Source organism: Melospiza melodia, chromosome 2 (genome assembly GCF_035770615.1).
Source record: "Melospiza melodia melodia isolate bMelMel2 chromosome 2, bMelMel2.pri, whole genome shotgun sequence".
Classification (NCBI taxonomy): domain Eukaryota; kingdom Metazoa; phylum Chordata; class Aves; order Passeriformes; family Passerellidae; genus Melospiza; species Melospiza melodia.
The window spans coordinates 65,220,170-65,242,042 of record NC_086195.1 but is presented as its reverse complement, the minus strand read 5'-3'; the positions used below and the strand labels follow the sequence as shown (position 1 = coordinate 65,242,042).

The window sequence follows — 21,873 nt, the reverse complement described above, 5'->3', positions numbered from 1 at the left end:
ACTGGTTTTCTCTCTTCTCCTTAGACAAAAACGATGTTGATGCTGTCAGAAACCTGATTCACAAAACACTCTATTTTCCTGAGAAATACCATCTCAGCAGCCCCTCGCAGGATCCTGCTGGAACAGATTCTTCTGCCCACTGCAGTGGCATCCAGGACCCCTTATAACAAGAAGGCTGACATCTTTAATGCCAGCACAAGCTCACCTGCAGCTGGACTTGGGCATCTGATGAAGACGACTGTTCCTTCCCTATCTTGTGAAAACTTCCAAACAGGAAAGGGTCTACAGGCTGTGAAGGGATGTTCTTGGCTGTAGGCTTGCCTGTATGTGGTGGGTTGGTTTGCCTTCAGATGAGGCAGCTACAGGAACAGAAAGGGCCAAGGATCTTGCATGTAAGCCTTCTGTTGCCAGTTTCCATAATCCTCACTGACTAGAGTACTCCACTGGTCACTGTGAAGGAGCAGGGAGGTCACAGATTGAGAGAACAGCTGAGCCAAGTCCCCATTTTGACCTATTCTTGGAAGTACTTCAGTGAATACTTCTGAGTTCTTAGCAGGATCACAGTGCAGGAAGTGGAGATGGAGGGACTGAGTTAGGGTGCAGGCATGGGCCTTCTCTCCCACGAAGGTGTATTTAAAGTAGAGCCATGCATTGTTTGTCTTTGCTTTGCTGCTGCTCTTCTGCCAAGCAAGAAGCAGTTTCTTGCAAATCACGTGTTCTGAGTAGCTGGAGACATGCACAACTTGCACTAATGAGGTGTGGAGAGAGAGCAGCTCCAGCAAACCCAGCTCTGGTCAAGAGTCATTGCTTGTCTCCATCTTCTTGGGCAGGGTGATCCCAGAGAGGGCTGTGACTTAAAGCAGCTGTGAAGCAATCAGTAAGACCAGTCTGACTGAAGTGTGGATCTGTGGTGCTATGAGAGCTTGGCCATCAACAATAAGCAGGGAAAGTGGAAATGCCACTCCTGCCTCTTGTTGTGGAGAGCATCATGCTTTGAGTCCTGCACAGCTGAAAGAGGTGGGCTGGAGGTGATGTCCCACTGGCTGGCATGAGGAGTCTGGTAAAGGGGAGCTCATTTGCAAAAGCCCAAGCATGAGCCTTTCCACATGCTGTTGTTGCTGTGCTTTTCCCTCCTTAGCTTGTCTCTTGCCTAACTCAGCTTGTTAGGAAAGGGGCAGCAGGCCTACCTGCTGGCTTGCATCAATTATCCCCTCTCACTTGTGTGATGTTTTATTGGACATGTGTGATGGATGGAGCTGTCCCTTCGCCCTTAGAGCAGCCTGAGTCACAGCAAATACAATTCAGTGATCTGGAGCAAGTGGCAGCATTTAAAGATCCTGCAGGCAGTTGAAAACCTGCTGTGCTTTATTCTGCAAAATATCCAAGGGCAGCCCTAACTGGGAGAAAGTGCTTTGTATAGAGAAAAGGAGTGTCTTGCCCTTGGGTGAAAGTGACTATTGCTGAAGCAGCCCTGTGTGGTAGAAGGGCAGGATCTTTACATAACAAGCCCTAGCTGTTCTTTGCAGTTTCCCTCTGTAGATTTATATAAGCTTTTCGGAGGACAGTGCTGTCCTCTGCATTTGGTGGCAATGGAAGTTGGAGCATGGAGCAGTGAAATGGTGTGACCTGCTCTGTACCTGCCAGCTTGCTTCTCAGGCCACTGTATCTTCTGACTCTCTAACTGCAGTGCAAGTTTCTCTCCATTGTAATAGCCTTGCTGAGAAGCATTTTTAAATGTTCCCCTGTCTACTAAGTGCTTGTGTAAAACTGAACTCTTCAGGCAGGACCTTTCAAGTAATAATAAAGCTTATTAACAGTGGTGTTTAGAGCAGCAAGGCTGGAGTCTGTGAGCTGTGGAGAGCTGATACTACAGGGACCATCTACTCATGGGCTAAAGCGAGGAGTTTGTCGTGAAGCTTGTCAGACCTAGACTGTAACCTCAACAAATTGTCAGCTCTTGTGACACTGAGATGTGCAGCCACCCATCCCAGCAAGAATTATCACCTTTGCTTCTGGCAAATAGGGCCTGGCAGGGAAACAGGGTGGCTTACACTCATAACAGAACAACTGAGTGCTGTCTGTCCATGCCAAATATAAACCTTTATTAGCAACACCAAATATAAACCTTTATTAGCAACACAAGCGCAAGGGGTGTACAGATGGGTGCACATGGCTGGAACTGTTTTATGCAAAACAAACTTTGCTGTACAGGTTGAATGATTTCCAAGAAAGGAAGGTCAAACTGATCCACTGTTGGACTATTCATTGTTGAGAAAGAATGAGAAATGGTTGCTGAAGAAGAGATGACATTTTTCTAAGAACCATCTTTAAAAGAAAATGGGGCAAAAGCCTTGCAAATATTGTGCACCCTAACCCTCTTTTGCCGGCCTGAGGATAAAATTGCTGTGCAAGCCCAGGCAATGCACACTATCAAAAGCTGAGGTGAGAAAATACAGACACTACAAAAACATCTGTTCCCCAAAACTTTTCAGCTCTTAAAAACCATTGGAGAGGAAAAATACTAACATTTGAGGGCTTCCCCTGACAGTTTTGTATTGCATGCAGCACATAATAACTTGCAGATGCATTTTGCTCCTGTGCCCCTTGTGCACAAGAGAAAATGAAAAGTGTCTACAGAAGAATAAAGTGAACCTCTGTACTGTTCCTTGGCCAAAAGATGGCTTTCCTTATTTTTTCCTGCCTTGAACTCCTAAGTGCCAAATACTTCCTGAAGTCTGTTATTCAGGCTACTTCTGCTGGTAACAATTTTTCTGAAGTGTCCATCTTCTCAGGGAAGGAGCCCCTTAAGGCCCTGTCTCTGGAGTGATGGAGTTACATTATACTTTCTTTGTAACTAATTGCCTCTTTGTCCTTGCCAGCCGACACAAGCCACAGAGTTGGAATTAGAAGTGGTTCCTTCCCACACAGCAGAAAATGTTTGCTGTATCCTTCTCTAGCAGATTGGCATAACCTGCTGGTGCTGGGAAACTTTTCAACAGGGCAGCATTTGCAGGACAGCTTTGTATGTCCCAGTGCCAGCACACAGCAAGTGAGGAGTCTGACAGTATTCTCAGGCACTGGGGGTATTTGCAGATAAATGATTCATGGCTTTGGTTCTGATGCTCAATTTACTAGCAAAAAAATAAAGGGAGGGGGTTGCCTTATTTTCCTGAGACGTAATAAACCTGCTCTCCATCCCTGCCTTTGTTTTTATTATCTTTCTGCTATAATTTAGTTACTTCTATAACTCTTTAGGTGTATCCTGGCATGTGCCAGTGGAATCTCTTGAAAGGAGGATTGAATGCAAATGTAGGTATTTGGCTCAATGGTCTTCAATGCCAGAGCTCACCTGGTGGTGGTGAAAGGAGCAAGCCTCTGGGAATATGGATGGCTGCAGCTCCCATTCTGTTCAAAAGCAAGTGACCCCAAGCTCCTGGAAGTGGTCCTGATTATGCTTTGGCAGAGTGCCTGTTCTCAGGAAGGACACAAGTCCTTCTCCCCACCCCAGTTGTATTGCACACTGTTCTAGAGATTTGCCATGGCAGATCTTTCCCTGCAGACTGTTTCACAGCTGCCATGCCCACTCTATTAGAAAGCAGCCCTGATAGGAACTGACCACCAAGGTGGTTCAAAGAGATTATCCCTAAAATAATAACATTCCGGTTTTTATATTGGAGGGACAGATCTCATCACAAGGAAGCCAGTGTTGGACACATACAGGATGTACCTATGTCCTGCTCTGAGCTGGCACTTTGTACTGAACTTCTGCTTTCTGTATGAAAGTGTTGGCATTTTTGATTTTCAGTGAGAAAGACCTTTAGATTATTCCTTTGTTCCCTTTATCTCCCAAAAGCAATAGAGATGACTGGAATTGGGAGTAGGGAAGTATATCTGTATAATAGACTTCCAAGAGAAACTACAATTAAGACAGTCTTCAGCCTTGCCAGCCCCCTCAAAAATTACTTACTGTGCTTCCCAGTGTTGGAAGACTTAAAAATTACCATGTTTGTAGATGGGAGTTGAGTTGGCTTTTTTGAGATGTTGTAAGTCCTATTTTACAATCACATTTTAAAGCCAAGACTTCCTTCTTTCACAATGGAGATTGTGCTTCAGATGTAATGACACAAAAATGCTTTGGAGAAAGAAAAATATCTGTGGGCTAGAATTCAGAGTACAGATGTCAAATGTAGTAGCTGTGTGTCATTTTGTGCCAAGTAACTTGGGGAGATGAAAACCCACTAGGAGCTGTGTGGGTGGGGAAAGCAGGTACTGACCCTGTAGGGTTAGACTGTGATTTAGTGAATGGGTTGAAGTGAGGTGTCTGCCATGGCATCATGACCTGCAATTCTCATTTAGTCATATAAATATTTTTTTCTGGAAGTTCTGCCCACAGCAAAGCTGGATGGGGAGGTTCCAAGATAACTGTTGGCAACAGATTCCTTAATGTCTGGACAAAAGAGACTTCTACTGAGTGGATCTCTGTTCAACTGACATGGACAGGAGGAAGGTGAAGAGTATGTCTTCTGCCCTGGAGCTGATTTCAGGGCAGAGAAATTTATTAATTTATTGCTTTCTTGGAAACATCCTCTCTGTGACTGAGAATTTATACATGCAGTTGTTAACAAAGAGGAAAGGCTGGCAAGATTGTGGCACAATGTGGGAGTGTATTAGCAGCCAGGGTACAAGGCAAGTGTTAAAAGGATTCTCTAAAAAGGAAAGAATTCCTTTTTGAAGAAAATTTGCCACTTACCAGTGTGAAAAGAAGGAAAGGAGGATGCAAAGGAGTCACTGAGCAGAGAAGAGAAAAATAGATAGGGCTGGAGATTTTCACCTCCTGTAGCACATCAATTCAAAAATGAGCCTGAACTGTTAATGGTTTTGGATATGAGGCATATGATCCACAGAAAGGCTTCAAAAAGGCTGGAGGATGTTCTGGATGTGAGCAAAAGCAGTTATTCCAAGACAGACATGTAGGAACAGCACCTGGTGAATTCCAGCAGCAGCTAGAGTGCAGTATCTGCAGGGCTGCAAGTGACAGGCAGTAGTCAAAACAGAATTGTCAGCTCAAAGTTGTGGCAGTTTTCTGTAGGATCCCATCCAACACTCCTTTTAAATCATTGGAAAGATTCCTGCTGGCTTCAGTTTGAAGGCTCCTGCTTACCTACACCCTGCCCTAGCCAGGACCCAGCTGCCAAACTGACACGGGGCACTGCTCTCGTGAGGAAGTGGCTGTTGGTGGCCCTCCCCTTCCCATGCACTTGTGGGCACCAGCAAAGCCCAGCAAAAGCTGTCAGACACTCTGGAAGGCAGCAGAGACCTGCCTGGGCATCAGCAAAGCCCAACAAAAGCCCTGTGCTCCTCCACAGGGAAGCTGGGCCCCATATGGGCTTGGCAAAGCCTGGCAAAGCCCTGGGACACTCTGAAAGGCAGCAGGGCCCCTTGCAGGACAAAGCAAAACTTAGCAGAAGCTCCAGGGTGCTCTGGAGGGAAGCAGGGCCCCTTGTGGGAATGACAAAAGCCATCAGATAGGGTTAGGTGGTGGTGGTTAGGTGCAGGGTTAGGGATATGGGTTAGGTGGTGGTGGGTAGGTGTAGGGATATGTTTAGAGTTGGGGTTAGGTTTTGTTACATGGTTTGCAGTTTAGAGATAGGGGTGAGGTTTAGGCCTTGGAGTTTAGGTTCAGGGGTTGGGATTAGCTTCATGGTTAGCATTAGGGTGGGGGATTATGGTTAGGTTTTGGGATTAGGGTTTATAGTTAATGTCTTTATGATTAGGTTTCTGTTTTGGGTTTAAAGTCCCACTGTAAATGTTGGGGTTACAGTTTAAATTTAGGGCGTTATTTTTAATGTTTCGTTTTATAGTTAGGAGGTGGAGATTTGATTTGGGTGTTAAAATTAGCATTAAATTTTAGAGTTTGTTTTAGGAGTTAAATTTAGAATTAGGATTTAGGGCCTTACATCTTAGATTTAGTGTCATTGTTAGGGTTTATTGTTTGGGTTAGGGCTGAAGTCAGCTTTTGGGTTGTGATTTAGAGGGTTTTTTAAATAGATCATAGAAATTAATAAGATATGTAGTGGACATGGTATCTGTATGTATGGACTATTTGCCCTTGTTCTACATGCTGTTTTTAGAGGGCAGTGGGATTTGGAAACTGGGTGAGTTGATGCATATAGCAACAGGTGTTTTGCCTATCACAAGCAAGATTTTGTCAGCAGAATTGGCCCAGGCACCACATAGACTGCAGCTGGAATACAAGATGGTTTAGTACAAGTGTGAGCTGTCTAGACCCCTTGATAGGGATTTGAGAAGCCAGTCAGGCATGCAAGTGATACAAATCCAGGAGGAATTACTGCTGCTTTGGAAGACAGGCTCATGGAGCAGGCATGCTTTCCTGACTAAATGAAAGAACCATTGGTGTCACTCGAGAGATTCATGGAAAGCAGTTCATGCAGCCAGAAATAGTCAGATGCACAAGTAGAAGAGTGGCAGAGATGTCAAGGAATGTATCAGAAGCTGCAAGATATGATGACTAACAGTAAAAGTCTGCTGCTCCTTGTGGGAGCAGCAGATGCCAGTCACACCAACCATCACTGGTAAGTGAATCCCAAATCATATCAGCCAGGCTTTACTCTAATGTCCTTAGCATGTGTTAAACTAGTGGAGAAAAGAACTAACAAAAAAAAAAAAAGGCAAAAATGCATACAGACGTTTTTTGAGAAGCACAACAGGGACAATGACCAGTTTGATAAAAAAGGAAGAGAGTCAGTAGTGTTTAATCCAGGAAAATAGGCCAAATGGGCTTGTCATTGCCTTTTAAAGGTGGATAAAGGTATAGTTTGCAGTTTGGACAGTGAATCAGTAGCCATGAGGCATGGAACAAGCCCTGATCTGGTGCATTTTTCCTAGAACTAGTTAAGAATAGATTATGTATTTTTAATATAGCTATGATTTAGTATGAAAATTAAAAAGGAATTAAAGAAATCAAATAAACCCAATTGTTAAGTGACTTAATAATCACCTTTAACATTCCAGATGAGTTCACAGCTTACTAACCAGAGCTGATGCTACAAATTCTCATTTGGTGCAAGAGAAGCAAAGTTGATGGACTGTGTGATGCCAGGACTCAAGGCTGATGATGTGTCTGTGTTTAATCACTGGATTTCAAGTTGGAAGAAGGGAGCTGACAGAGCAGAAGACTTGGTGCTGTAATTCATCTCAGCATTTAAACTGAGTGGCAGGATCTCTGATGAAGCAGCAGAGGGAACAGGGACGCAGCTCTAGCAGCTGGAGTGCAGAGAGGAGTGGCCTGGCCAGAAGAACAGGGTGTGCACCAAGAGATGGTAAGCATTGCCATTCATATAATATAGCTTAGTGCCCAGAGATGCAATGGCAAAGCCCAAGCCCCTGTCAGTCCTTTAGGTGTCTGCACTCAACATTTCTGTGAAGGTTTCTTAGAACTGAGAGCTCTAAAACTGTTTTTGCCACAGTTTTCCCAAGAAAATACTTCTGTTCTGCTCTGAGCCAGCAAAAAGCAGCAAAATCCAGCTTCCCAGAGTACAAACAAAGGGAACAGAGCCCTTCTGACAAAGAAACAGGACTGGTGTACGCTGGCATTGAGGCAACGAGAAGGGAAACATTTGTGGTAATCTTTGGAGGTCTTTGAAGAAAATGCTGTTCTCCTGTCAACAGAACAACTGGAGATAGATTGTTCACAGAGACTCTCTTGTGAACAGAGTGTGTTGTAAAGTCATTAAAGGGGTAGCATAAATTTATTACAGAACCAGAAATTTGAGTGACTAGGGCCAAATAGCAGAACAAGAACAAAATGCCCGCTTGGCACATCAGGACAAGCAAGAGGGTCCACTGAAAGGAGGGATATCTCAAGTTGAGGCACTCCCAGTGACAGCTTCCAGCACCCACTTGCCTTTTTCTCACTCCCCATTGAATGCCTCAGCCTAGAACTCAGCAAGGTTTGGGGCATGGGAGCCTCACCCTCATCTCTCTCTCTCTCTCATGGCAGCAAGTCTCCAGACATGGGGAATGCAGCCAGTCACTGACCAGGCTCTTCAGAGGCATGTAGAAAAGGCAGCTCCTCACTCAGTGCTTTAAATCTCAGCACTCCTTCCTCCAAGTCGATGCAACACTAAAGAAGGAGAGAGGCAGTTATTTTCTGGACATTTCAGATAGCAAATCTCATGATATCTATGACTGGGGAGAACCTGTAACACCTCTCTGGGTTTGTAGAGACCTTACAGTTTTCCTTCCCTGCCCCACGTGCTACCTCCTTGCTCCAGCTCCCTGTAGAGGGGTTCATCTCCAATCCCTTCACAGGGCCATTTCCCTCCCTTCTTCCTATAACCCTCTCTGAGTTGATGTCCTCACATCCCTCAGCCATTCAACCCATTGTTTTTCCTGTTTTATGAGCCTGGCACGTGGCCACAAGTGTGTGACAGGCAGGAGCCAGCTTGCTGCAGCCATATCCTGAGCCACCCAGGAGCCAGGCTCAGCAGAGCACTGACCCTGAGCCAAGCTGACAAAAGGACTCTTCCCACTCATGGCCAGCAAGGGTTGGACACCGAATGTGATCACACAGCTGCACTTGGCTCAAAGCAAGGGCACAGCTTGTTCTCATCTGCCTTCCAAGGGCAACACGGGTCTGATTCGTGCCTTTTCTTGTCTCCTCTTCAGTTTCCTCTTGCTGCTTGCACGTTGTATGGTCAGGAATGCAGAGAATGGGAGATGTGGTAGTATCCTACTGAGTGTTTTCTTTCTTAAAACCTTTAAGAAGGGCTGGGAATGAGTCAGTGACTCAGAGCATACTGCACCCAGTCAGGCAGCTGTGTGACAAGCATTGTCCTGAGACCTGGACATTAAGTAATTTTGATGCTTACAACAACCAGATCTTGGGGAGCTTCCTGAGAGGAGCCCTGCAATAAGCAAGGAGCTGTTCCTTACCTTAAGAGACAACAGAGTCTGGAGGCCAATGCAAAACTCCAGCATTTCATCATCTGAGAAGAGAGAAGAGACTGATCAGGCTTTAGGTTATGTAATACTGCCTCATTAAAGAAAGCGTGTCTCTCCTGTAAAAGGATATGAAATACAAGAACATCTGATTCATGAATTTTTTATGAATCAATGTAAAGCAGATAAAAAATAACAAGGAAAAGGATGAGTTAAACACACCAACATTAACAAGCAGGTGGTAGCAGTGACAATAATAAATCTCTCTTCTGTCACTCACTGATGAGCCTTTAAACGAGCTATTTAAGCACAGTCCTGTAGATGGTCAAAATGAACTTTGCAGCTGATAAGAGAAGGAAATCATGATTATCATGACTACTGTGAGATAAATTTGAAGGTGTTTGTGTGATTGTTTGAAACTTAATATGATATATCAGAAGGGGCTTGAGAGATCCCATGAAACTTACTGTGAGCTGTGTAAGGGAAGGACAAAAGGCAGAAGGCAAGCAGCAGGGTGAATCAGGGGAGAACAAGCATGGGGAAATGGAAAGGAGAGGGGATAAGGGTCACATGCAAGCAGGCTCTTGGTTCAGTTTTCTGACCAAAGCCTGCACTTAATGGCTGCGATCTATCCTATCTTATTTAATAAATTTTATTAAGGGTTTTTTTTTTTTCAAGTTACATTTTACAAATGTGACTTGTCTGTCCTACTCGTAACTGCTGCAAGTCTTCAGTGTCAGCAAACATAGAAGATGCCAGGGGTTAAAGTGGTAGCTAAGGGGAATTCCCAGGTCCTGGAGTCTGCAGTAATCAGCAGCCACTTGTAATTTCATTAGCACTTCACACATCTCCTGGAGGACTGCTTGCCCTGTAACCAGTGGCTGTAATTTATAATTTATTTCTAACCACATAAGTGAGAGCACTGTGTGCACAGGGAAATGTAAGACACAGGTGTGGCAATTCTGCTCCTTCCAGACAGCCATTTCCATGTTCCAACAAAATGGATAGTAGGTAGCAGCTCTGGGGTAAATTTACCTGTTATGGTGCTAATACAGATTCCCTATGAAGGGCAAGAACAAGCAGAGTGGAAACCAGGAAAGAAGAGCAAGCTGGAGGGTGTAAGAGGAGGAAGCTTTTTATGAATAACTTAGGAATGTGGGAAGAATGCACATGAAAAGAGGGAGCAAGAGAAGCCTTGGAAGATGAACAGCATTCACTGAGGATGGGGAAACATATTAAAGCAAGAAGGTAAAGGTGGAAGACTAATAGGGAAAAAGATCAGGGGGGAAAGAAGACAATCCCGTTATTTTCAGCATATGCACAGCTTGATGAAAAAGCAAACATGCACCCTTTCTGCTGTTTCTGGGCCTGCCTCAGTGCCCCTGGCCTGACCTTGTCTCCTATGGCTCCTTCCTTCACAGGGTCCTGATTCAGGACACTGAAGGAGACAGCACTCTGGGACTTCCAGGTTCTTTCAGGGTGCTCCTGCAGCAGAGGCACAGGAGCACACAGAGAAGCACTCTAGGAAATAAGCTGTACCCTCTGTTACTTTCTCTGATGACTTCCAGACAGCCAGAGATATAAGTTCCCATTCCATAGCAGAACATAAGGCACCAGAGTATTAATCAAAGCATCTGCAGAATTTTATGAAAGGTCCATTTTAGAATTGAAATGAGAATTTTTCACATCCTTAGTTAAGGCTGAAAAAGAACCTAATTTCTCCTTACTTTCAATGTCTTCTCTGTACTCTTCCTATGCCCTTTGCCTTTGGTTACATTGAGGGTATTCACTTGTATGGTGATGTTGGCCTGCAGTGGAGGTGGCCACATCACCAACCTTCCACCATGTCATGCTTTTTCCAAAGGTCCATTAAATGCCCTTGGCAGGGCAAGAGGGACACAGGAGAAACAAGGGAGAGGAGGGACTGGCACTCTCACCTACAACCAGTGCTGAACACAGCACTGTCTCATGGCCAAACTGCAACTCCAGATGTTCTACTCGGCCAACAACGCTGGGGATGGGAGGAGAGAGGTCTCCACAGTCCATGGCAGACACTTCTTCCAGCCTGTGGAAGAAGACACAAGAGGTGTTATTGCCTCAGGCAGAGGGAAAGGGGGAAAACCAGGAGTTCTCACTGATGGCAGTTCTGGGTCTCACTGGGAGCAGGCCCACAGGAGGGGGAATCTCTTTCATACCATATGCCTGGAGGCAGATTCAACCAGCAAAACCTCAGCACCAGCCACCAGCTGGGCAACTTTGCCTTGCAGCACATGCAGGCAGAATTGCACAGCTCTGCCTCAGAGCCTGGGGTCTGCACACACCTTTGCCCGTGCTCTAATGCCTTTCCCTGTAGCCCACCCTCTGCATCTTCTCCTCAAAAGCCATGCCAGCCATTATCCCTGGGGATGGGAATCCAGAGTGCCTGGGTTCTTGCCATGGTTTTTCCTTTAGCCATCCCTCCTTTTATAGTGTGCAAAGACTTACCCCAGCTGGTTTAAACACCTCTTGGAGATGAGGTTTGGTAGACACCCAGTGTTAACAGTTGCTTTCAATACCTGACCTTGGCACTAGAAAAAACAAAAACAGATAATTACTGTAGGCTCAAAATTGGCATATTCACTCCTCCAACAGTGTGACTTGGATTTTCTGAGCAACATAGCCAAGTTATGGTGTTTTAGGCAGTAGTCAGAAGGCAAGAATTTCATCCAAGACAATGGTGCTTTCCTCAGTGCTCTGCAAATCACTCTCAAACACTTCTCTTTGAATTTCATTTGTATTTGATTGCCCAGACACTTACCTTAGTGTGACTTTAACTTCACAGTGTTCCAGTCAAGAGATGCACAGTTAGAGAGTTTGTTCATAAAACCAACATGGACTTTGTTAACAGAGCAGTAAGTAATATGCAAAAGTTTCTGAAGGAATACAAGCATGTGCTAGTTTTTCTGGGTTTCATCTCTCCATTTTTTCTGGTATTGTAGGCAACAATGTCTCAGAGCTAAACGTTTATTCTCAGTAGAAAAGCTGCCAGAGGGAGAAGTCTGAAGGAGAAGCAGGAGCACCCAGGACAAACACATCTGAAATGAGCTTGAATTTAAGGCAGTTCCCAAGATAACTGGCAAATCCATGTGACTCCTGAATCCAAGACACAACTTATTCAAGAGATTACTATTTTGTGTAGGGCTTACATCATATTCCTGTATAGCTCTTTAAGTTTATAAGACATGATATTACGATAGTCACAGCTGGTGTCATTTGACAAAGGGGCCTGCGCCTTGCCCTGCACCCAAATAACCTGTGCATGATTTTACTGGAATAGTTCCCAGTGCTTTGCTCATTTGATTTCTTTACCCCTTTGTACATGAAAGGGAAGAGAAGATAAGGTTGCCATCTATTTCCTGTCCCCTCTGCAGAGAGGTCCTTAATGGCAGGCCTGAGGTGATGAAGTAACAGCAGGTCACATTTATTTTAGGGGTCTGAAAACACAGGGTCATCAAGAATATCAATAAGAATTAGGTTTAGGGAAAAAAAAAAAAAGAAGGCACAGGACTTAGTAAAGGAACTGGAAAAGATGGAGTAACTGTCATCTACGAAATGCATCTTTACCTATGGTGCCTGATCATACCTATGGCCTACTTCTTCAAGGCTCTGTCTTACACCACTGTCCAAAAAAAAACTAACAAAAAACCCACCAAAAAAAAAACCTCACCCACAAAATTATACTTTTCAGGGGCTCATTGTACTCCTACTATCATTTGTGTTTTTCCTGTGATTCCTTCTCTTCCATCCACTATGGCGCTCTGTGACATGAACCACTCAGAAGATGCAGCAACAGACCTGCCACTTCTTCTCTACTCTTTTGCTCAGTCCCAACAAGTTTAAATGCTTGAACACCTTAAGCAGACCAGCATGCCTATGAGGGACTCTGTGCAGCACCAGCAGGGTCAAGGAAAATGTCTCAATTTGCTGATTTCTTATCTAAGCCTGTGTATGATTATTAATCATCACCGAGAGCTGCATCCAGTATTTCCAAGATTTCATTTTCCAAAATGTGCTATCTGTGAGTAGTTATAAAGAGAAAGAAGAAAACAACTCCTGTGAGAAATACTGGAATGTTGCAAACAGACAATACCAACAGGGTCCCTTTCAGCCCAAACCATTGTGTGATTCTATGGCAAATCTCCCTTCTGATTTTAGAGCTCTGCAATATCGTTGCTGCCTGGTCCTCCCTAACACATCAGCCCTGCCTGTAAAGGCTGTGGCCAGACTAAGCAGAGAGGCAAGATAATGCACAGAGTGCAGGTGCATGCCAAACATCTGCCTCCACATCCTCTCTTCTCAGAAACAAGACCTGGAGCATGGATAGCAATTGCTGAGGAATCACCTGGGAGCAGCAGACTTGAGATGCATGAGCTGCTGCTGTTATAATAAGCCTAAACTGTATCACTAGGCAGATTACTGAGTTTTGTTTCAGAGCAGGCTGGGAAATCTGCAAGTTAGAGACTCGACAGGATATAATAGGACAGTGATTATTCTGTAGAAAACAACATTTAATCTCATTGAGTGTAAACAGCTCTTCACCACTAACCATTTTCCTAGAGAACTCACCAGGAGTCCTTGGTCCAGTGTACCAAAACTACAATGCAGGCAGCTCATAAGCACTGCAAGGCTTCTTGGAATAGAAGGACTTTTTATCACTTTACCCACTCTCATGTCTACTCCAGAATTTTCAGTCTGTTATTACCAGTCATGTTTATTTGTTATCTAAATGTCAATTATGGGAATTTCCAAGAAAGTGGGGAAGGGGAATCAGTAAGGATCACTATAATGAGCTGTGTTTTCTGAAATGATGTGAGTTCTAAAGTCAAGAAGCTGCTTTAGCAAAAAAAAGGCTGATCAATCCCAGGTTGCTTTGGCATAGAGGAAAACTGGCCTTCTACAGCAGTGATGTTTTTCAACATCTATTTCCAAGTCAACAAGAGACAAGCCCCACCACAAAAAATAATAGCTTGATTTTATTTGCAGAGGCCAGTCATGACTAGTTTTCCAAAGTACTTTTCAAAAACTGTCACAAAAAGGGGCAATTCTCCTAAAGTACCACCTGGGCAACCCACCTAAGCAAATAGGAGGGTGAGTGACTGTAGTACAACTATTATAGACTAGGTCTGTCTGTGATCTCTGGGACTTAAAAGGCCTTAGACATAGGGCAACTAAAGCCTGTTAGGAGTGAAACCACTTACTGCCTGAAACTCCATGTACCACTGAAGTCTACATATATTTGGGTTTATTCCCTAGTCAAATTCACAAGTCAGGTGATGCATTTGTTACCCCTTTGAGATTTTCTTGCCTGTGTGTAAATGGTAGATAACCTTTTCTCAGGAGTCAGGAGAAAAAAAGACTTCTCTGGGGCTGTGCTCCATTTCTAATAAAAACTGCACTATAATCAAGCAGATCTCCAAAAGGTACCAGCTCACCTCTCTGGTTCAAATGAACTGGCAGCCTGAATCCTATTTCCTGCCACAGCTCAGTTACTGACAGCAGAGGCTTTTTGAAGTTCACAAATGTGAACATCAAAAGCAGCAAGACAAAAGGAAGGGGAGGAGAGCTTCCCTTCCTTCAGTGTAAGATCAAGTGTGACAAACAGTGACTGGCTCCTAAGAAGGGCAGAATACGAGAGAAATGCCTGTGCAGAATTCAGGGAGCGTTACCTGCAGTGTTAGGTCTATTTCCTTGCTTGTGATACTCATTAACCTTCCTCTTTGAGGGAAAATATAATGTGGGTGACAGCTGGGGTTCTGTGCATTAGAAACACAAAAGGGAATGCCTGGTGGACTGTAGCTCTGACTTAGCTACTGCCCCTGGGATACAACACCTGTACATGCCTGTCCTTGTTCAGTGTACATGCCTGGCAAAAACCCCACCCTTTATTACTAAACTTCCTCCTGCAGAACAATAAGGAGAGGCTATTAAAGAAAAAGAAACACCTTTATTTGCTCAAAACCAGGCTCCAAGTAATTGGAGAAATTACCCTGAGAGCCGTTCATCCTACTAGTCTGTCCCCAGGTGTGGTTATGTTAAACCAGCTATATTAAAGTCTAAAATGCAGGGTAAGCAATGCCTAATTGCAGCAGTGAAGGCTGCAAAACAAACCAGACAATGTCTTTGCTTGGTACGGAGATGTCTGATCTAAGCCTTTCAGAAACTTCCTACCAGGCTGTGTTTCTATTATAATTTATTGTGCTAAATGAATTTTCAAAGGTATATATGCTTTTCTTGGAAGTGTAGCCTTTACACTCACATATGGGAGACGTTCTTTCAGACAGGTAACTGAACTAAAACCAGCTTTAAAATGGGTTTTGTGCAACAGGTCTGTATCTTGGTGAGTCTCATATCTGCATGTTACTGTGCAGCTCTAATCATCCAGCCCTCTTCCATGGGCCACAGCTTTTGGATGTGCTTTCTCTAACTGCAGGGGCCAGGGAGTAGTGTGCTCTGTGGTATAGGAGGATATAAGAAGAAAAGGAACCTAAAAATACTGCTCCCATCAAGAGATGCAACTGTGCTAATTTGGAGCACAGTCAGCCACTTTCTGAGGAGCTCCTTTGACATCTGAGAGAATCAGACTAGACTGGAATTAGTTAAATGTAAATCAGCTAGAGGCACCTGTCTTCAAGTGATAAGGAGACATTCCTTGCTTCTACATGCAGTTATAAAATACCTCATATCATGGGAAAGCTGGCCTTCAAAGGAAGGAGATGAGATTATGGTAATTTATGTTCAAATACGGGCAACTAGAAGAAGGCATGTAGCAGAAAGGCTTTCCTCTGGCTTTTGGAAAACCTGCATCCAGATTCTAGGAGAAGCCATGCATGAATTCTCTTCTTTTTGGCTGCAGCTGGCTTTGCAATTTATAACTCAGCATGGCCCTTGGGAGGGGGGCAGCTGGAACTCAGTGATGCTGATTTCACAGTGATGGCAAATGCTCAGTGTTGTTGCCTTACCTGGCACTGTATTAGCAGGGGTGAAGCCTCTTTTCTCCTGTCCTCTCCCTTTTCCATCTTTTCATCCTGGTCCTTGGCCAGCGGAGATTGAACCCGTGCAGACAGACCCCTGGCCTCGCCCCGCAGCTTGTTCAGGTTGCCTTCCAAGAGGCGCCGCTGGACCACGCTGTGAGGCTGCTGTCTCCATCACAAAGAAAGAGAAATCCCAGCTAAGTATGGAGCTAAAGACAAGATATTTGCTAGCCCAGGCATGCAGGTTGGAAATGCTTAACCCAAATGGTCATCCTGGTGAAAAACATGCTTATCCAAAAAATCTTTCTTTAAATCCCAAGGAGTTTTTTGGTAGCTGCTAATTTGGTGTTAAAGTGTTGGAATGTCTGCAACAGGCAGGTCTCTGGGATGCAATTATTGGAGGAGAAGAATATGCCTGATGAATGCTCTCCCCACACATATCTGTTCCTTCAGCTAAACATGCACTGGAGAGTCTAATTTCTAATTAGAAATTTTGAATTAGCACACTGCACAATTCTAATTTCAAATTAGTGCACTGCCTGCTGGGTGTGTGCTGACATCCCACCAGGCACATTCACACCTTCCAGTGTGGGAGGGCACGAGGAGCACAGCGTGTGTGGTGCACATGTGGGCAAGAAGGCAGGACTGTAGATATTTTAGGTGTACCAGCTATTATTTGTAGTGAAGCAGGAAGCTCCCTTAGGAGGAAACTAAAATGAGCTTCTAATGTTCCTTGGAGTCTGTCTCTGCTCCCCACCATCAGATGCTCTAGATTTTGCCCAGTATTGATCCATCCAGTCCCTGCACAGCTACTGAATCAACAGTGGGCAACACCAATGGAACAGGTGCCTGTTGGAGGTAGCTTTGTCCTTTATCCATGTACTCAGCCCCATGGCCCTTCTGCAGGAGTGCAGCTGCTCTGGGCTGGCCATGGCATTCCCAGTAACAGCAGCCTGTTAGAAGAAAGGCCAACAGTCTAAAGGGGTTAATGTGCTACAGCTTAAATTGTTGCTTTTATCTCTCTAAAGAAAAAGAAAAAATTAAATCATGTCCCAGGTGGTACAGCAGTTTGATGCAGGATCTTGACAATGAGTAGGCCAAAAACCTGAACTAGACCAGATCTGCCAATGAGCTGGGCTGCATTAACCCCACAGCTTCCTTGTGTTTCAGACTAGCCTCATGCAGGGCCAGAGAGGTGTGCAAGCTGCAATTTGAAGCACCCCGATTTGTCAGATTTGCCCAGTGGTTGGTGCAGGATGGCTGCCACTGGCTCTTTGGTCACACTCAGCATTCCTCTTTGCAAGATGCCAAGTCCCTCTTACCCCTGCCTCCCTGCCACTCAAGGGGTGACAGTCAGGTCATTCACTTGCTGCATCAGAAACACTGCAGCAGTTGAAAAAATGGGGCAAAAATATCCCTCTGTTCCTGGTCTTTTCCCAGCCTACTGTGCCGGCCCACAGCACAGCTGGCCCTTGTGCTTAGCTCCCTAAATACTCTGAGCAAAGTGCCAGTTTGGCTGCCAGCTAACATCTGGGCCATGGGAAAAGGGCAGGGAACAAACAGCAGGTCCCCAAATTCCCATCCTCCCTCCTGCCTCTCACAATCTGCCATGCAAAGACCTTTCCCCCTTCCTGCAACCTTTCCCACAGAACGAGCAAGCTCTTTGCAGCGGCCACCTCTGTCCCCTTCTTGTCACTCAGGCTGGGAAGGGGCCAAGTGCTGGTGGGGATTAGCTGAGCTTTGGGATTTTGGAGGCAGCTGGTTCAAGAGCAGACTCCCAGGGCCCTGCCTATCTTCTCTCTCATCAGTGACATGGATGGAGAAGTGGAGAGAGCATTGTAGCTCCTGGACTGGTCAGAAACAATTAGATTTAGAGGATGGTAAGGGAGGATGTTGTGAGTGTTGTGGCCAGGAGCTGGAAATGATGCCCTCTCAGGCACTTAGAGGGACCAGAGAAGATTCCCAGTGCAACTTAGGGAAGGTTGAGGTTCTCCAATGTGAAACCTCCAGGCCTTGCTATGATTAGTGACATTGTATGAGCTGAGGATCTTGATTTTTGGGAGGCCAGATCTTCAGGCCTTCTTGGTACTTCCAGAATATTTTAGCTCATGTAGCTACTTTTTTTTTTTCCATTAAAAAAAACCCCAAAACTGATCATGCTTTTTGTTGCAAAGGTGGAAACATGAGATCTCCACGGCAATATGTAAATACTCATTATTGGAGACATGATGGGCCCATCAAAATACAGGCACTTCTGGATGCGTTGCATAAGCTGAGTGCACATCCGGAATACACAGAAAAGAGTGGCAAAAAGTAACAGCTTGTGACTGCAAAAGAAAGTAGCTATTTTATTTTAAATTACATGAGGCCTTGCTCTAGTTTTAGGACATGGAGCTGCCACAGCTGGAGCCTCTGGCACTGTCAATGGAGACCTGTTTTGGGGAATTAATTAAACTTTCCTCCCAGTGTCAGTGCTGTAGGAGTCAGGGGTGTTTTACTGTCTCTATCCAAATCAAACTCTCCAGCACATCCTACCACTGCTTCATTTTCAGTACATTCCTTTTTTGTATTCCTGTCGTCCAGGAGGGAGCCAGATCAATTTAGGAAAAAGAGATGGGGTTTTCATAGTGCTGGAGAAATGTCTAGAAAAATAAGCCAAAAGCATATTTGGGACTCTGATTTGCAGTGCCCAAAACATCACAGCAATATCTCAGTGTCCCACTGAGTTGCAGGAACCTCTGAATCCCACTTGGAAATTTAAGACCTGGTTCTTCTTTTGCTCCAAGTTAAAGCAGAAATGGAGGTACCACGTTGACCCCAGGTAATGGCACTGTGTGTGTGAACTTGGCACAGTGGCCACACTTTGTTTTGTGCCCTCTAGCATCAGAGAAAAATGTCCATGTGGGAAAAACTCATGTCATGCTTTCTTCACTGCTCCTTAGTTCCATGGTAAAAATGTTTCAGCTGTTCTGTTGTGGACCAAACATGAAGCTGCAGTGGGTTGCAGTGACTGAACATTGTCAGCATACAGCAAGTTCTCCTGCCTGGAATGGTTATTTCCAGCAGGAGGGCTGCTTGTGGCAAGTGATTTAGACAAGAACTGTCTCGCTCAAGGAACCCCTTAGGGCTTCAGGGCGCCAGTTGTCACTTTGAGGCATGGTGTGACAGGAGTCAATCCCAAAGCAAAGCTGGCACATGTGTTTCTGCCTGCCTTTGTGGCTGGGGTCAGCAAACACGCACCACAAGTCTCACCAGTGGCTCATCCCCACACCCTGCCCAGGGACAGGCCAGGGCCAGGCCCGGCTGTGCTCCAGAGGGGATGTTGGAGCTGCAGCGCTGCAGGGCCAGCACTGGCTCTCCAGGCTCCAGCGTGGCCAGAGCTCCTTCCCCACGGGGAGGAGAATCCCTGCTCCTCGCTAGGACAGCACTGATGTGACACAGCTCTCACCCTCCAGCTGTGATTGCGCTCAGGGCTGGAGGGACACTCCACACCGTCCCTGCTGACAGCCATGAGCGCGGCTGCAGAACGGGAGCAGCAGCTCAGGGGGACTTGGAGGAGCCAGCCAGTCCCTGCTATGCCAGGGACTCCCAGCAGCTGCAGGGAGGGTGGTGGGAGCGGCAGGACATGCCAGCACGGGAACGTGGCGCTGACCCCTCGTCTGCAAGCCACTGCACCCCGAGATTTCTGCAGGGAGGATCAGCTCCCGTTAGTGGCAGGTCCCACACGTGTGTGGCCCTGTGCCACTGCATGCCTCGGGAGCTGGGAAATTACTGGAAGCACACACACAAGAGCATCTGTGGTGCTGCTGCCATTGTCTGAGGATACAGAGGGGAGCACAGACTGCAGGCAGGGACAAGATCTTTTATGACACCCACTGCCACAGATGGAACAAGTGATTGTGCCCCCATCACAACCAGACATGAGCCCTCTTTTGGGAAAATGGTTTAGACCTCCACATCCTTGAGCAGTTTAACTCTACAGTGGAGAGAAGCTGGACAGCAAAACTGCCTGAGCAAGGAGAGTGTGTGTGCAGTTGAGCCAGTAATAGATCCTGTGGGAATCTGCTTCCAGCCTCGGGGAAACCCTTCCAGAGCACAGACTGCCAAGGCTGCTGGAACAGACCTCCCTCCCTGATGCTCCCTGATCCACGTCACCACAAGGAGATGCCCACAGGCCTCGCTCCGGTGCCTCCTCCCCAAAGGAGTCATCCAGAGTGCCAGGTGCTGCATCTGCCTGCCTGCCTGGTTTGCAGTCCTGCCCTTTGCTTGCCCCTCCATAAATCCAGAGAGTGGGGGAAAAGAAGAAAATGCGAAAAGGTGACAAGGTCAAACATAAGTCTCTCAGAATTTCATTAATTGTACTTCCCTCCCTTCTGAGTCCAGGAAGCATTCTGCTTTTGAGCTGGATCATGCAGGGATACACGGGGGCTTTCAGAGATGTCCCACATAGAAATATATGTGTCACATGAACATACATAGGTATTGGGTGAATGGAAATTTGGATTCTGGAGAGTCCTTCCAGTCCATGTCTGCCTGAGGAGTTTGGTTCCTATGCGGAGGCACAAGAAGATGGATGCAAACAAATGAGTGATTAATTCTTTCCCCTCACCCTGACCTGCTTCGAGATGATCCTAAAGGGAAGTTTCATTTTTGCTGAACCTATGATCCTTTCACAAAACCTGACAGCAGCTCCCAGCTGGAATGAAGGCTATCAGGAGAACCCCCTCCCAAACGGGATCCCACTGGACTCACCAGATCCTTGGAGGTGCCAAGCCTTGTCAAGCCATCCAGGGGCAGCAGATCAGCAGAGTCCTTGTGCACGAACTGGGTGGCCTGTTTGAGGCGCCTCTTCTGTTGCAGAATAGCTTTGTTCCTCAGCTCCATCTCACACTCCTGTCGCTCCAGGTCGGGAGCACCCTCGCTCTGCTTCTCCTCCTGGTCTCCTTGCCCCAGTGCCGGGGGGCAACTCTTCCTTGTGCTCATGGTGAAGATTCAGACAGAACAGGTCCTTCTTGGTGTGCTGGGGTGTTCCCTGAACTCGTCTCCTGGTGTTTGCCCTCTGGAGGCTGACTCAGTCTCTGATCTCCTTTCCCTTTCTTTTCCTCACGGCTCTCCTTCTCTGCCTTTCTCTGCCTTTCCTCCTGCTCTCTCAGTTATAACTCACCCATCTCTGAAGTGTCTCGGTGCCTGTTTCTCCCTCTGTCCTCTCCACTCCGTGTCCCTGTGCTCCCGCCTCTTCCCCTCCCTCACTTCTGCCCTGACTGCAGCTTTGCCTTCTCCAGTCCGTGGGTCCGTGTCGTAATAGAAAAAGCCCCGCGTCAGAAACCGCTTTCCATAAATCACGGCAGAGCCGGCAGGATGCTCCGGCTGGAAAAATCCAGCAGCAGAAGGATGGCCCCGCTGGATGCTGGGGGCTGGACTTACCTCGGCGGGCTGCGCGCACGCACCGCGCGTGTCCGTGTCCGTGTGTGTGTCCGTGTGTTCCTGTGTGTGTCCGTGTGCGTGTGCGTGTCCGTGTGCGTGTCCGTGTGTGTGTCCGTGTGTGTGTGTCCGTGTCCGTGTGTGTGTCCGTATCTGTGTCCGTGTGCGTGTCCGTGTGTGCGTGTCCGTATCTGTGTCCGTATCTGTGTCCGTGTCCGTGTGCGTGCCCGCCTGTCCCCGGCTCCCGGGGACACGCTACAGCAGCCGGCGGCAGCCTGCGCGCTCCGCTGCCTCTGCCCGGGGGATTTGATGCTTCCCCGTGTCTCTGTAAATCCTGGCAGCAGCTCGGGTCAGCCTGGAAGATGATGCGGTGCCTTGGTAAATGGGAGAGTATCCTCCTCAAGGCTGCTGGCAGGCATGCCCAGTCTCATTTCTGCAGAGAGTGCCGTGCCTTTGCAATAGGCTGCGCTGAAGGGTTGTT

The 21,873-nt window shown here is 46.4% G+C and overlaps 2 protein-coding genes across 2 annotated transcripts in view; one reads left to right on the top strand and one right to left on the bottom strand.

Moving 5' to 3' along the window:
* The window catches only part of ITFG2 (integrin alpha FG-GAP repeat containing 2), a 12,269-nt gene extending 9,068 nt beyond the window's left edge, over positions 1–3,201 (top strand). Inside the window, exon 12 of the mRNA XM_063148623.1 lies at positions 25–3,201. Coding sequence (XP_063004693.1) covers positions 25–167 — 143 coding nt within the window. The 3' untranslated portion in view covers positions 168–3,201. The remainder of the gene's footprint in view (positions 1–24) is intronic.
* NRIP2 (nuclear receptor interacting protein 2) lies at positions 2,073–21,873 on the bottom strand. The gene is made up of 6 exons (XM_063148624.1): positions 20,724–21,873; positions 15,960–16,136; positions 11,446–11,528; positions 10,899–11,026; positions 8,956–9,008; positions 2,073–8,143 (listed from the first exon to the last, which is right to left on the bottom strand). Exons 1-6 carry the CDS (start codon positions 20,952–20,954, stop codon positions 8,051–8,053), a joined length of 765 nt encoding a protein of 254 aa, XP_063004694.1. The 5' UTR covers positions 20,955–21,873; the 3' UTR covers positions 2,073–8,050.